A 16,140-nucleotide genomic window follows, 5' to 3' on the forward strand; every position below is an offset into this window, starting at 1 on the left:
TGGAATGAATAAGCCAGTAAAGCTACACAGATGAATGATTCCTGTGATTTTGTTCCATACATGAAGGTCACTTTTGAGCCATTTTGGTAATATATTTGGTGAACTCTCCATTCAGTTATTATTTTCAACTAACTTAAATTGTGTGCTTCTGGTAAACATACATACTTGTATTTTACATAGAGAGTGGTTCTGATTTCCAAGTCCATTTGTTTTTTACGCAGAGACTTCAGAAAGTCAAATTGCACATGTTGTTCCAACTTAAGACCATTGCACAGCAAGAGCGGTGCATTGTCAGAAGAAAGTACAAGTTCTGGATTTCATGCAGACGTAGTTCTACTCTGGTACAGGTAATACACGCATCACAGTGTGTGAGTAAGATGGCCTAGCAACTGGAAACGTACTCGAAAGGAGTAGTAAGCAGGACAGTATGATTCATGTGGATAAAATGTCTAAATTGAACATGAATTCACCATGAAATTTTGGAGATTTGTGGATCAAATGCAATGTAATGTCCAGGCGTAGTGAAATGGTGCCAACAATTTGCCAAAGACCGCACAGATGTGGGTTTTGTTCATCTGGAAGAAAGGCAATCAACATTGAGCACAGGTGACATTGTCCAGGCAATCGAAGAACTGATTTGCAGCAGTCACAAAGTAAATATTGTGAACATTGCTCAGCTGATGTGCACCTCAATAGGCAGCGCTCCTTCCTTTGTTTGAGATCATTAGTAGTGTCAAAAATTGTGCTGTTGTCATCATTGCCCCCTGCACAGAAAGGCATAAGGTTAGTATTGTCTTTGGACTTCCTTAAATGTTACTCTGTGGAAGGCTGATTTCATAAGTCATATCATTGTAGGTGAATGTAGGTCCATCATTACACAAGTGCAACAGAGAGAATGTACATGGAATGCAGACAAGTGTCCTCACCTCCGTGGAAGAAATGCGAAGTTGCACCATCAGCAGGGAAGATCATAGCCATTGGTTTCTCCGACTGTGAAATAGATGGGTAAATAGAGTTTCTGGCAAAGGGGAAACCATTAAAGCTGACTCATACTGTACAACACTGACATGACTTCACAACGCAATAAAGAATGAGAAATGTGTAAAATTAAGCTGTCAGATTGTTCTCCGTGTGACAATGCAACACCCACCACTGTATGCATAACGCAAATTTTGCATCAACATTTTAGTGGGAGGTTTGAAATTGCTCATCGTACAGTCATCATACACTGCAATTTCCATGTTTTTGGCAAGCCAAAGAACATAGGGAGTAGGAAGGGGAGGGGGGGGGGAGATTTTCTAGTGATCAGGATGTCATTTATCTCTGTCACATTGAAGTAGCCAAGGGCACAAACATCTGTTGTTAGTTTAGCCATAGTTGCGATGAAGGTAATGTCACAGCTGAACAAATAACACAAAATATTTTTGTGTTGTAATTTCGTTTGAAATGTGATAATGGACATTTCAGCCTGCCTTCAGAAATAATTCTCAAAGGTCTACAAACCTACATTAAAGTGAGGAAGCTTTTCTACTATGTCTAGTAAGCATAGTTTTTTTTTTTTCCTGTACTTTCTTTTGTTCTTCTTCTTGTTGTTCTCCTTTTCCTCCATCTGAGAGAGAATGTAGTGACTTATTCCTTCAGAGTGAGAAATGTGTACAAATGTAAAACCTGGCATGGAAAAGTGATATGCGGAACAATCTCTGCCTCAGATTGTGTACTTGGTTAAAAGCGCTGTGGTGATAAGTAGTTTTTTGTTACAGTTGGGAAGTTGAGATAAATTTTGATGATGCAGTGCTTCTTTTTATCAATAATTGATTTTAATTAGTTCCTGAAGTCTACAACTTCATGTAATGTTTGTCAATAGAAGTTGCTTCACTGTTTTATAAAAGAGTGTTCTCTTGTATAAAAATTATATATGGTCCAATACTTTTCAAAATTAAGATTTTTCTATATTATTTAAGGGATTTTTCCCCACCAGTCTTCTTGAGATTTACTTTCACTTCTATACATCTGTAATATGATTTCAAGATATAACAAAAAGTGTAGAACAAGTATTTTAGGATTCCCTGCCTCAGTTGGTAAAAAGGGGAATATTATAGGATCACTTTGTTGTCTGTCTGTCTGTCCAACTGTTAAAATCCTTTCTCTCAGGAACAGGTAGACGTATCAAATTGAAATTTAAGTCGCATAATAAGGCCTATGGTCCCTTTACGGTGTAAAAAAATTGAAGTTTCTATGTCAATTCAGCCAGAGATATGGCCATTATTTCACATATTTTGATACCTGGAAACTCACTCATCAAATCCTATAGGGTACGGGAGACTTCGGCCAACTGGGCCACTTTTTTTAAGAAAACTGATCTGAATCATTATCTATGTAACTTACCTTCATTAAATTTTATTGGAATCTATGTAACTTGCCTTCATTAAATTTTTGGGGAAGTCCGGGTTACATGTTCTTTTGTAGAATGACGTGTGCAAGGACTCTATATTACTTTCTATATTTGTGAGATCTGAGCTAGTCAATTCATTTACAAAGTGACCTCTTAACCTAACCAGTAAGGTTAACTGGCCTGGCCAGTAAAATCAGTGTAAGTGCATTGAATAAATTAAAATTTAACTTCAAGACACTGTAAAGATGCACTGTAACAACATTTAGTTGTTAGCTGTTGATACATCAAATATAACTGATCGAAATTTTAAATAAGAATGATCTCAGTGAAGGCTGTATCCATACATCAACATTGAAATAAATCTTTTCTTAAAGTCTTTGATTTGGTTCTTTAAGGGGATGAGGAAGTTTTGTAATAATATCAGCTGTAGCAACACATGCATTTTCATCCATTACGGAAAATCTATTGGAAGGTATGTGTCACTTGCAGAAAGCCACTTGAACATCAGAATGAAGAGACTGCTTTACAGCAGCTATGAAATTGCAACTCGTTCCAGGAACAGCCTGATTCTTGTAATACCAAGTGAGCACTTCCATCCGATGATGCATCTGGTTCTTATAGTGTAGGTTTATTTTTTATATTTTTTAATTTTCTGACAGAGGCATCTTCTTATATGTAGGCTTCACAGGGGAACTTGTAAAAATAAGAGATCCTTCTTTCACTCAGCCAGCAGTATCTCTTTTTCTAGGACTGTACAGTGGGAATGGAAGCAAGGCTTCAGGAGGCACAAATAATTCTGCTTGGAGTCCTGGTTCATGAGAACAAGAGGGAATGAGATTACCAGCAGAGGTACCCAAAGCTAAAGGGACTGGATCAGTAGCAGACACCAGAGAAGGTGGACAAGCTGGACCTGGACCTGGACCTGTAGCAGGGACATTAGTACTTCCTAAAACAACTCTTTCATTCTCAGATGCCTTGGAAAAAAAACAACAGTATTTCTGTAGCTTTGAAACCTTTGCTGGTATTAGAGGGAGTGAAAGCAGATGGAAATGCTTCACCCACTAAGCCCACTATGTCACAGATACAAAGTTCTGACAAGGATTATTTGATAGCCACCTGTCAAAAGCTTCATTGTAGTAGGACTTGAAATTTCAGTAAACAGCAATTTCACAAGGTTATAGTTTATAGCTGCAGTGTGGTGGTACCTTTAATAAAAGTGTGCCATTTTCTTTGGCAAATGTTATTGTCCTTACTGATGTGACTTTTATGATTGTCAGCGATAAGTAATTTAGGCTTTTCTTTGCTTGGTCGTTTGTCTGACACATGGCATCTGAAAGTAAAAACTAATAATTCAACTAAGATAGTTCTAAAATATGCTTTATAACAGTTTGTACAATTTGTGATATGTAAAATGTTTTTGAAATTAAAAATATATGTTAATCACAAAAGTAAATAATTATATTGGGGTTAACTTGACCAGTCCACATAACCTACCTGCCTTAGTGCCCAGTTAAGCTAACCACACATTTTTCTTTCTGAGTCACTAAAATATTGTTTCATTTTTGATTAATCCTAGTTAAACAATCTTCTATAAAGAGAAAACACTTAAATTTCTTGTGGTGTATTTGGTTTCTCTAATGCTCTCCTTGACATAACAAATGAACAATAAACAAAATGAGTGGGAAAAAACTTCTTAGCTCGGGAAAGAAACAAAACCACACAAAAACAATGCTTACTGCTTTTTGGTTGTTTCTAATCCCTGCAGGGGGCTCACCACTCTTTGGCGGGTTCGTGCTTGGCTACCATGGGGACCCAGCCTTTGCAACATGTTTTTCCCTTCGGTGGTGCATATCAATCCTCTTGCTATTCTTTTTCCCCTCTGTGGAGGAACATGTCTGGGATGTTTTTGGGAATGTGTTTTGCACTTTTCAGTAGCCTGAAATCAGAACAGTATCTCCACTGTTTTTCATTCCTTCTTTCTTTCTTCATTCCCCTTCTCCCGTCCTTCATCTGCTTCAGCGTTAGAGGTTCCTCTTTTTCTTCTTCGTACCTGTGCACTCCTGAAGGCTGGCCTATGTGTCTCACTCCATCCCGATCCTCAGCCCCAGGGCCAGATGATCAGCACTTTTCTCTTGTGAGCAAGCACTTTCTCCTTCATACATACAATGGCATCTGGGCAGACAATAAGTTTCCCAGGTGTTGGTGTGAAGCCACTGTCATAACCGTACCCAACCCCTATAAGAGCAAATACCTGTCATGTAGCTACCACCCTATTTCTTTCATGAGCTGTGTTTGCAAGGTGATGGACCATACGATTCATGCCCAGGTGGTATGATGTCTCACACTTTACTAACCACTGCACAATGTGCATTTCAAGCTCACCATTCTGCATTTAACCATCTTGTCACTTCATCAACCCATGTCACGAATGGTTTTCTGTGGAAATAGCAATTGCGGCTGTATTTTTTGATTTGGAGAAAGCCTACAACTACTGCTGGAGGACTGGTATCCTCCATACTCTCTACACATGGGGCATCCGAGGCCGCGTGCGGCGTTTCCTTCAGGAATTTTTAAAAGACTAAGTTTTTAAGGTAGATATGTGTTCTGCCTTGTCAGACACCTTTATCCAGGAAAACAGTGTGCCTCAGGGTTCCATCCTGAACGTCATTCTCTTTGCTATCACCATTAACCTTATTGTGGCCTGTCTCCTGCCAGGCATCTCCGGCTTCCTTTTCATTGACTGTTTTGCCATCTATTACAGTTCTCTACTGACTTGTCTCCTTGAGCAGCATCTTCAGCCTTGTCTCAATCATCTTTACTCGTGAAGCATCGACAATACCTTTCACTTTTCCACTGAGAAAACTGTTTGTATTAATTTCTGGCAGTGCAGTTGGTTTCTTCCACCGTCTTTATATCTTGGGTGTGTTGCTCTCCCATTCATTGAAACTATGAAATTCCTGGGGCTCATGCTTGAAGGAAAGTTTCTTGGTCCTTCCAAGTGTCTTGCTTGTCCACCTGGTGTAGGTAGTCCCTCATTGTCCTACATGTCCTCAGCAGTACTGCCTGGGGAGCGGATCAAACCATCCTTCTCCGTTTGTGCCGGTCGCTTGTCCATTCAAAACTAGACTAAGAGTGTTTCATTTATGGATCTGCATGTACATCCAACGTACGCTGTCTCAATACAATCCACTATCATGGCATCCATTTGGCCACTGGTGCCTTTTACACTAGCCCGGTTCAGAGTCTGTATGCAGAAGCTGCCGAACAAGCGCTGTCATACTGCCATAATTTTTTCCTTAGCAGACGCACATGCCGTTTCTTTGCCACAACAGGACACCCATTTTATGCCGCCTCCTTCGATGACTCCTTTGATTGCCAGTATGGGACATGTCCTTCTTCTCTGTTACCTCCTGGAGTTCACTTTCGGCTATTGCTCGGACAGCTTAGCTTCACGCTACCTGTTACTTTCCCAATGGGGTCGAACCCTTCACCACTTTGGCTTTGTGCTGTGGCCATGCTCACCTTGGACTTCATTCCCTTCCTAAGGACACTACTCCAGACTCACTCTATTGCCCTAAGTTTCTCAACCTTTGTGCAGAACTTCACGATTGTATCTTCGTGTACACTGATGGCTTTTGCATTGACTGTGGTGTCGGGTGCGCCTCTATCATTGGCACTGACAATTTTCGGTATAAGCTTCCAGAACACTGCTTAGTATTTACATGGAGTTTTTTGCCCTGTATCAGGCCATGCTATACATCCAACAACACAGGATTTTCAATTGTGTAATCTGCTCCAACTCTCTCAGTGTCCTTCAAAGCCGCTATGTGCTGTATACCTTCCATCCCATAGTGCATCAGGTCTAGGAAAGCTTTCACTTGCTCACTCTTGATGGAGCCACAGTTATGTTTATGTGGGTCCTTGGTCACATAGTTTTGAAGGGGAACGAGGCTGCTGACACTGCTGCCTATGCTACAGTCCTCGTACCTTGTCCAGCTAGTTGCTCCATTCGTTCCAGTGATCTCTGTGTTGCTGTATGTCAGTAGGTGATATCACTTTAGCATTACTATTGGTGTACCCTTCATGGGTACAAATTCTGAGTATTTAAACCTCTCCCAGTGGCTTGGCCAACCTCTTCTCAGCTGTCTTGCTGTGAGGAGATCATTTTAGCTAGGTTGTGTATTGAGTGCTGTCTTTTTTTCGCAACCACCATTTGTTAAGTGGTGATCCGTCACCACTTTGTGCTCATTGCCCTCAACCTGTGATGGTTCACAATTTCCTGATGGAATGCCCTTTTTTTTAACCGCAGAGCTTCTTATTTACAGTTGTCATCTGAGTTATCGGCCATTTTAGCGAATGATGCTTGGGCTGTTGACTGCGTTTTACTTTTTATACATCGTTGCAAAATGGCAAAGGACATTTAATCTTTAGTTCAGGACATTATTTGTCTCTCTGCTTACTGAATGGATCTTTATTTAAGTCCCTATTTTTAGCTGTCTTTCGTTCCATTGATTGGGCTTAATGTGTAGTTGCTTTTAACTCCTTTTTTGTCTTCAACATGACCCAAGGTGTTTTTGCACCCTAAAACCAAACCAAATCAAACCGAAACTGTTTCTAAGAGCTTAAGTTGTTCAATTTGAGGAGATTCTTGAGCCATCTGGTGGAAGACACAGGAAAAAACTTTCACTACCATTTTGACAAGCAAGCGCCAATTGAGCTGACCTGCCGAGTTAATTTAACTCTCCCCTGCTTCCCATTGGCATAGAATCATGAAATTTGGTAAGAAGCAAGGTTTTGCAGTAAAATCGAAGAAAAAGACCTGAAAACTGTAAGTTCGTAATTACATCCATGAGGGGGGAAGGGGGGGGGGGGGTGTAACTTTGTCAATTAGTATCTGACTCTCCGTCCATTCATCCTACTATTAAGACCGGGAAGATATATAAAGTTAAAATTTATGTTACATACTAAGGTTTATAGGTCCTTAGGAGTGCAATAAATGCAAGTTTCTAAGTCAGTTCAACGAAACAATATGGCTACGGGCACATATTTTGATACTTACCAAAACAAACTTATCAAAACCTGTAGGGCACTTCCCATTGACCTAGAATTATGAAATTTGGCAAGAAGCAAAGTTACGAAGTACAAGTAAAGGAAAACAATCCAAAAATTGTTCTTTGTAATTGTGTCACATCAAAAAATATTTCTTTTCTCATTTGTTATTCGACATCAGACTTGAAACTAAAACATTCTCGAAAATTTTGGAATCCTTGGGACCAATATCTTGCCAGTGTCAATGTTTATAACAGGCAATAATAGTAGAGATTCTTAATTCCTGTTATGGATGAACTGTCTATATACATAATGTTTATGGAAAAAGTTCAAGGCAATCGTAAAATGTGTTTTAGACAGGTACGTGCCGAGTAAAACTGTGAGGGACGGGAAAAACCCACCGTGGTGCAACAACAAAGTTAGGAAACTACTGCGAAAGCAAAGAGAGCTCCACTCCAAGTTTAAACGCAGCCAAAACCTCTCAGACAAACAGAAGCTAAACGATGTCAAAGTCAGCGTAAGGAGGGCTATGCGTGAAGCGTTCATTGAATTCGAAAGTAAAATTCTATGTACCGACTTGACAGAAAATCCTAGGAAGTTCTGGTCTTACGTTAAATCAGTAAGTGGCTCGAAACAGCATATCCAGACACTACGGGATGATGATGGCATTGAAACAGAGGATGACACGCGTAAAGCTGAAATACTAAACACCTTTTTCCAAAGCTGTTTCACAGAGGAAGACCGCACTGCAGTTCCTTCTCTAAATCCTCGCACAAACGAAAAAATGGCTGACATCGAAATAAATGTCCAAGGAATAGGAAAGCAGCTGGAATCACTCAACAGAGGAAAGTCCACTGGACCTGACGGGATACCAATTGGATTCTACACAGAGTACGCGAAAGAACTTGCCCCCCTTCTAACAGCCGTGTACCGCAAGTCTCTAGAGGAACGGAGGGTTCCAAATGATTGGAAAAGAGCACAGATAGTCCCAGTCTTCAAGAAGGGTCGTCGAGCAGATGCGCAAAACTATAGACCTATATCTCTTACGTCGATCTCTTGTAGAATTTTAGAACATGTTTTTTGCTCGCGTATCATGTCATTTCTGGAAACCCAGAATCTACTATGTAGGAATCAACATGGATTCCGGAAACAGCGATCGTGTGAGACCCAACTCGCCTTATTTGTTCATGAGACCCAGAAAATATTAGATACAGGCTCCCAGGTAGATGCTATTTTTCTTGACTTCCGGAAGGCGTTCGATACAGTTCCGCACTGTCGCCTGATAAACAAAGTAAGAGCCTACGGAATATCAGACCAGCTGTGTGGCTGGATTGAAGAGTTTTTAGCAAACAGAACACAGCATGTTGTTATCAATGGAGAGACGTCTACAGACGTTAAAGTAACCTCTGGCGTGCCACAGGGGAGTGTTATGGGACCATTGCTTTTCACAATATATATAAATGACTTAGTAGATAGTGTCGGAAGTTCCATGCGGCTTTTCGCGGATGATGCTGTAGTATACAGAGAAGTTGCTGCATTAGAAAATTGTAGCGAAATACAGGAAGATCTGCAGCGGATAGGCACTTGGTGCAGGGAGTGGCAACTGACCCTTAACATAGACAAATGTAATGTATTGCGAATACATAGAAAGAAGGATCCTTTATTGTATGATTAGATGATAGCGGAACAAACACTGGTAGCAGTTACTTCTGTAAAGTATCTGGGAGGATCATATAAAATTAATTGTTGGTAAGGCGGGTACCAGGTTGAGATTCATTGGGAGAGTGCTTAGAAAATGTAGTCCATCAACAAAGGAGGTGGCTTACAAAACACTCGTTCGACCTATACTTGAGTATTGCTCATCAGTGTGGGATCCGTACCAGGTCGGGTTGACGGAGGAGATAGAGAAGATCCAAAGAAGAGCGGCGCGTTTCGTCACAGGGTTATTTGGTAACCGTGATAGTGTTACGGAGATGTTTAATAAACTCAAGTGGCAGACTCTGCAAGAGAGGCGCTCTGCATCGCGGTGTAGCTTGCTCTCCAGGTTTCGAGAGGGTGCGTTTCTGGATGAGGTATCGAATATATTGCTTCCCCCTACTTATACTTCCCGAGGAGATCACGAATGTAAAATTAGAGAGATTAGAGCGCGCACGGAGGCTTTCAGACAGTCGTTCTTCCCGCGAACCATACGCGACTGGAACAGGAAAGGGAGGTAATGACAGTGGCATGTAAAGTGCCCTCCGCCACACACCGTTGGGTGGCTTGCGGAGTATCAATGTGGATGTAGATGTAGATAATTAAGTTTGTACTGAACCCTCGGTGTGAGAGTCCTACTCGTACCTGGCCAGTTTTTTAAAACAGAATTACAGGTTCTTGAATAAACAGTCAGTCTTGTTTTATTTCAGGGGCCACCAAAGATGTAACTCTCTCACAACAAGGCTGTCAATCGGAGATCAAAGAGGTTGACAGTGTTAAATTTCTGGGATTACAACTTGATAATAAATTTAGTTAGGAAGGGCATACCACAGAATTGTTTAAGTGCCTAAAAAAGTCTGTATTTGCAGTGGGAATTATGTCAGTTGTAGGAGATATAAATATAAAAAAACTTGCATACTTTCCTTACTTTCATTCTGTTATGTCATATGGGATCATATTCTGCAGCAACTCATCAAACCGAGCAAAAGTTTTTAGGGTGCAAAAGGGTGTGATAAGAATCATTTGTGGTGTAAAATCAAGAATATCATTTAGAAACTTGTTCAAGGAACTTTGTATGCTAACCACTGCTTCTCAGTATATTTATTCCTTAATGAAATTTGTTGCAAGAAATACATCTCTGTTTCCAACCGATAGCTCAATACTAGGAATAAGAACAATCTACATAAAGACATAAAGTCACTTACCTTGGCCCAAAAAGGGGTCCAATATTCAGGAACACACATTTCCAATAAATTGCCAACAACCTTTTAAACTTTGTTTCAGATAAAGCATGGTTTAAACAGAGTTTGAAAGACTTTTTGATAGGCAGCACCTTCTACTCTATAGATGAATATGAGTCTGTTAAGCCAGCTTAAGTGAACATGTCTGTTAGATGTCAGTTTTGACAGCACTTGCTCACAACAGTCAAGATGAGGTATTTTGTGTATGATAAATTTATTAATAGTGCATGACAATGTTTCATTCTGACAGTGTGTTAATTCTGTGAATATTAGCTGTTCCAGTTTACTGCATTGTATTCTCCTATTTCGACAATCTCCTGACAAATGATCAGGGTAGTAAGTATTATATTCAAATGTTTTATGTTTTCATGTAATACTTCCTGACATGTTCCACACCCACAAGAATCATCTCATTTTTTGGCTCCGTGGAACGAAAACTGAATCCAATCTAATCTGTTGGCAGCACATGATCTTTCTGTACACAACTGCTAATTGGTAGATACAAGCTACATTGAGGTAAAACATTTTTATGTATCTATCCATGGAAGGCTCAACAAGTTGTTTGTTCTTCCAGAGTACACTCTAGTGATGACCAAGAATGTGGGACGTGTGCATGCACGCATGCCGAGCTTTCACATGCGTGCGGATCGCTGCCTTCTGACGTCACATGTTCCCCACTACCACACCAGCTGACAGTGCGCGCATGCACGGAACTACGGACACGCCGTATGCGACAGTGCATTTGCGTAAAGAATACCGTCCTGCTAGCATGTGGCTTAGTTTCATATTATGACATTTGATAATATTAAGCTCTATACGACACATCATGTTGAGCAATACTGAATCTTTGTTGGCTGTTGGTACATCTACAGAAAAATAACAATAACGCTGGGTTTGAAACTGCATTACACCAACAATATCGTGCTTCTCACATCATCACTCATAAAATTCTTACAACATTTAAGCTGAGAGATAGAAACGGACGTAAAATAAGTCTACAGCATGCAGTATGATGTGGAATAAGTGATTCCAACTACATGTGAAACAAGCAAATTTTATTATCTGGAACTACCGTACAGAATTTGCAATAACTACAATTCTCAGCAAAACATATGACAAATACAACAAAATTACCACCATTAATTTAATTATTTTTGGTTCGCTGTAGACATAATAAAATTCATATCCGGCACAAACTGACGGCATATGGATAAACGTAGACAGTTTCTCATATTTTCGTCGCTCAGATTGCCACGTAATCGTGACTTATTTAGTTAAATAATTGAAAAAAAAAAAAACCTTTCGCACACGCATGTCAATCCAAACATTGATATAACTTTAGCAGCCTCATTGTGGAGATGGGGAAACTCTTCCTGAGGAAAACCTTCTTAAAAAAATTTGTCCTTTAAACGGGAATTACACTGCAGATCGATCAATTCCATTTGCAAATGCACTGGGGTACTTTCAACTGAAACGGCAAAGGGTCTAGAAAATAGTTCAAGAACAAATGTCAGACTGGCAGTGTCCTGAAGACGTTTACAAAATTGTGCCTGTAGTTTCTCCAACACAGAAACAAATTCGTCACATGTTGCATTTTCTCTGACTTTAGAGAGTGTAGGGAAATGGGCGGTATTCTTTGTCATGAGTTATTCCTTCCACTATGCGAGTTTCTTATTAAATGCATCCACTTTTTTCATCAGATCAGAAATAAGCTCCTTCTGACCTTGCAAAGTCTTATTGAGAGTGTTCAAGTGTGCAGTCAGATCAACTGAAAAGGCGAGGTCTGCAATCCATTTTGGATCTTTTAATTTTGACTCTGCCGTTCCTTTTTCCTTCAGGAGCTCAACAGCAGCGAGTCTTAAATTGAAAAATCTCTCGAGGCATGACTCTCAACTTAACCAATGTATTTCCCAATGGTAAATAACATCTCCGTACTCTTCGTTCAGTTTCATGAGAAACTGTTGAAACTGACCGTGTACTAAGCCATGCGACTTCAAAAAATTTACTATGGTGACTACCAACTTCATCACGTGCTCCAAATTTGCATATTTAGCACAAAGAGCTTCTTGGTGTACAAAACAATGATTCTGTACAAATCTTACATCGGTCGTCCTAGTTTTTTACGCAACAATGTTACAAGCCTATTTTGAGTCCTCGAATTGCTGGTGCTCCATCCGTGGTGACTGAAACTAACATTTTCCAGTTCAGGTCAACGGCTTCAACTGCCTCTTCAACTGCTTTTAGTAAGTCGGTACCCCTCGTTGTGTCTTTCATTGGTGCTAAATCTAACAGTTCTTCCGTCACGTGCAAATTTGTGTCGACTCCATGAACATAAATCGCTAGTTGTGCTGTGTCCAAAATGTCGGTCGACTCGTCCAAAGCAATCGAGAATGCAATAAACGTGCAGGCACTATCAATTATCTGCCTGTAGACATCCGCTATTGTCTGTCTGGAAAGACTAATTTCACTAAACTTCTTTACTTCCAGTGGCGTCAAGAGTTCCGCCACCTCAACAATACACTCCTTGATGAAATCACCATCACTGAAAGGCTTATTCCCTCTTGCAATTTTGAGCATTTTTTTGTAGCTTGCTCTTAAAGACAGGTTCGGTTGCAGGATAAAAAAAAGGAAACAAAAATTGGGTGAACTCTAAATTCGAATTCTAACGACAAATATGTATGAATACAAACATCAGAAACATAAAGATTTGTAAGGGGTGCTCACGTTCGGTCCGTCTCTCTGCATAACACTACGTCTTCTTAATTCCGCCAACTTGTTTGATCTATCAGCCCCAACTAAATCATTAAGTTCTCTGTGTGTGGTGTTATAATGCCGTTCTGTTGCAAATTTGCGGTGCCCAGCGAGTATGCGACTGCATAATAGACATTGAGAATTTTCATCTTCTCTTCAAAAAAATATTGCAATTCCCATTCAGCTCTGAAGGCTCGTGGTGTTGTGTCACTACCCCGCCTCTTTGTGAGTGTGAGTTCCATTGCAACAACCACTGTACAGTACTTATAAACTTCCTACAAATCGCTAATAAATAGCGAGGAATAAACATGGCTGCCACTATGAATCAACTAACGCACCCTATGCCGGATGAAAGGGTGTTGCATCACACAGCTGGTCTAATGTCGCGCCGTGCCGCGAAAGACCGAGGAAAGCCGAGTACTGGTGAGGTGGACCGAGACCTGGATGGCACGCGTGCAGCACATCTGTACACGCGTGCAGTTTGGCACACCGTAGCCATCCCTGCCTAGTATATAAGTCAAAAAGTTGTATGGACTGTTCAGCTGCAGTAGGCTTTGAAAGTTCTTGATTACCCTCCACATGGTATTCACAGACACAGTGTAACTTTCCCTCCATTCCATAATTAAAGCTTTGATTGAATGGACAGTAATTTTACCTTTAGGTGGGCAACTGTGAAATGATGAAAGTGCCCACCTGACAGACCACACATAGAAGAAAAGACCTGATGAGTGATGTGTAAGCCAGGTGCATAAAGGAGACGGAAAGTACTTTCAAAAATAAAATGAATGAGACAGCATTACATACTTGTCCAGTATGTTTTTGGCGGGTCGATAGACACACAAACATACACACAAAATTCAAGGTTTTGCAACCAGCGGTTGCTTCATCAGGAAAGAGGGAAGGAGAGGGAAAGACGAAAGGATGTGGGTTTTAAGGGATAGGGTAAGGAGTCATTCCAATCCCGGGAGCGGAAAGACTTACCTTAGGCGGAAAAAAGGACAGGTATACACTTGCACACACGCACATATCCATCTGCACATACACAAACACAAGCAGACATTTGTAAAGGCAAAGAGTTTGTGCAGAGATGTCAGTCGAGGTGGAAGTAAAGAGGCAAAGATGTTGTTGAAAGACAGGTGAGGTATGAGTGGCGGCAACTTGAAATTAGCGGAGGTTGAGGCTTGGCGGATAACGAGAAGAGGGAATGTACTGAAGGGCAAGTTCCCATCTCCGGAGTTCTGACAGGTTGGTGTTAGTGGGAAGTATCCAGATAACCCAGACGGTGTAACACTGTGCCAAGATGTGCTGACCGTGCACCAAGGCATGTTTAGCCACAGGGTGATCCTCATTACCAACAAACACTGTCTGCCTGTGTCCATTCATGCGCATGGACAGTTTGTTGCTGGTCATACCCACATAGACAGCTTCACAGTGCAAGCAGGACAGTTGGTAAATTACGTGGGTGTTTTCACACGTGGCTCTGCCTTTGATCGTGTACACCTTCCATGTTACAGGACCGGATTAGGAGATGGTGGGAGGGTGCATGGGACAGGTTTTACACCGGGGGTGGTTACAAGGGTAGGAGCCAGAGGGTAGGGAAGGTGGTTTGGGGATTTCATAGGGATGAACTAAGAGGTTATGAAGGTTAGGTGGACGGCGAAAAGACACTCTTGGTGGAGTGGGGAGGATTTCATGAAGGATGGATCTCATTTCAGGGCAGGATTTGAGGAAGTCGTATCCCTGCTGGAGAGCCACATTCAGAGTCTGATCCATATATATATATATAATAGAGGGAAACATTCCACGTGGGAAAAATATATCTAAAAACAAGCAGACATTTTGCTTGTGACTGTGTATGTGCGGATGGATATGTGTGTGTGTGTGTGTGTGTGTGTGTGTGTGTGTGTGTGTGTGTGTGTGTGTGTGTGTGTGTGCGCGCGCGCGCGCGAGTGTATACTTGTCCTTTTTTCCCCCTAAGGTAAGTCTTTCTGCTCCCGGGATTGGAATGACTCCTTACCCTCTCCCTTAAAACCCACATCCCTCTCCTTCCCTCTTTCCTGGTGAAGCAACCGTTGGTTGCGAAAGCTTGAATTTTGTGTGTATGTTTGTGTATCTATCAACCTGCCAGCGCTTTCATTTGGTAAGTCACATCATCTTTGTTTTTTTATAATCATCATGCAAACAAGGCTTTGTGCGTTCATCTATGCATTTTATAACAAATTATTTTTAGACCTATACTGAAGAAGCCAGAAATGGAACCCCAAAAATTGTTGGTAAATTTTTGATTGCAACTGAGCAAAATTAAATTTTCTCATGCAAGTGAAAAATTGTGTTTCAAAATGAATCTGTTTTTTCTGTAACCAATAACATACTAAAGTTGGATATCTACTGGTCATAAATGCTCCCCCCTACATGATTATCATCAGTCTGCTACACCTTTTAGCCTGTGCAAATAGAGAATTTTTAAACTTGTCTCCTACCTTAAAATTTCTTTACAATGTGTGTTTATTACTTTTATAGGATGGATGCAGTTGGTGATACTTATTTATCACATGACAGGTGCAAGTCGTATATTACCAATATATATGCACATTCGTGTCCTTGTTTCTGCCTATCTGTTTCTATCTGGATATGGTCATTTTTGTTACTTTTGGCAAAGAGGGGATGCAGGAATAGTACGCTTTTTCCAGGTTTGTATTTTAATAAAATTTTATGGGCCTTGATCTCCATATTGTTTTACACTGTTGGATGATTTAATTAATTCCATGTCTTGATGACTTTTTCTTTTAATTTTTTGTTCATTCCTTTGCATTTGTTTCTTCCTCTGCATTTGTTTCTTCCTCTGCATTTGTTTCTTCCTCTGCATTTGTTTCTTCCTCTGCATTTGTTTCTTTCTCTGCATTTGTTTCTTCCTTTTCATTATATTTAACCATTCCACACACTCTGTATGAAATGGCCATTTCAGTCCCTCTTCTGTGCTTCAGATATATTTGGAACTGCACTTTTATTTAC

The 16,140-nt window shown here is 40.6% G+C and overlaps 1 protein-coding gene across 2 annotated transcripts in view; it reads left to right on the forward strand.

Moving 5' to 3' along the window:
* Positions 1-16,140, forward strand: part of LOC126475117 (N-acetylneuraminate 9-O-acetyltransferase) — a 243,231-nt gene that overhangs the window by 168,065 nt on the left and 59,026 nt on the right. For both annotated transcript variants that reach the window (XM_050102705.1, XM_050102704.1), the window contains one exon: positions 15,649-15,818. In XM_050102705.1, the coding sequence (XP_049958662.1) occupies positions 15,649-15,818 (170 nt within the window). The remainder of the gene's footprint in view (positions 1-15,648; positions 15,819-16,140) is intronic.

This window comes from Schistocerca serialis, chromosome 4 (assembly GCF_023864345.2).
Source record: "Schistocerca serialis cubense isolate TAMUIC-IGC-003099 chromosome 4, iqSchSeri2.2, whole genome shotgun sequence".
NCBI lineage: Eukaryota > Metazoa > Arthropoda > Insecta > Orthoptera > Acrididae > Schistocerca > Schistocerca serialis.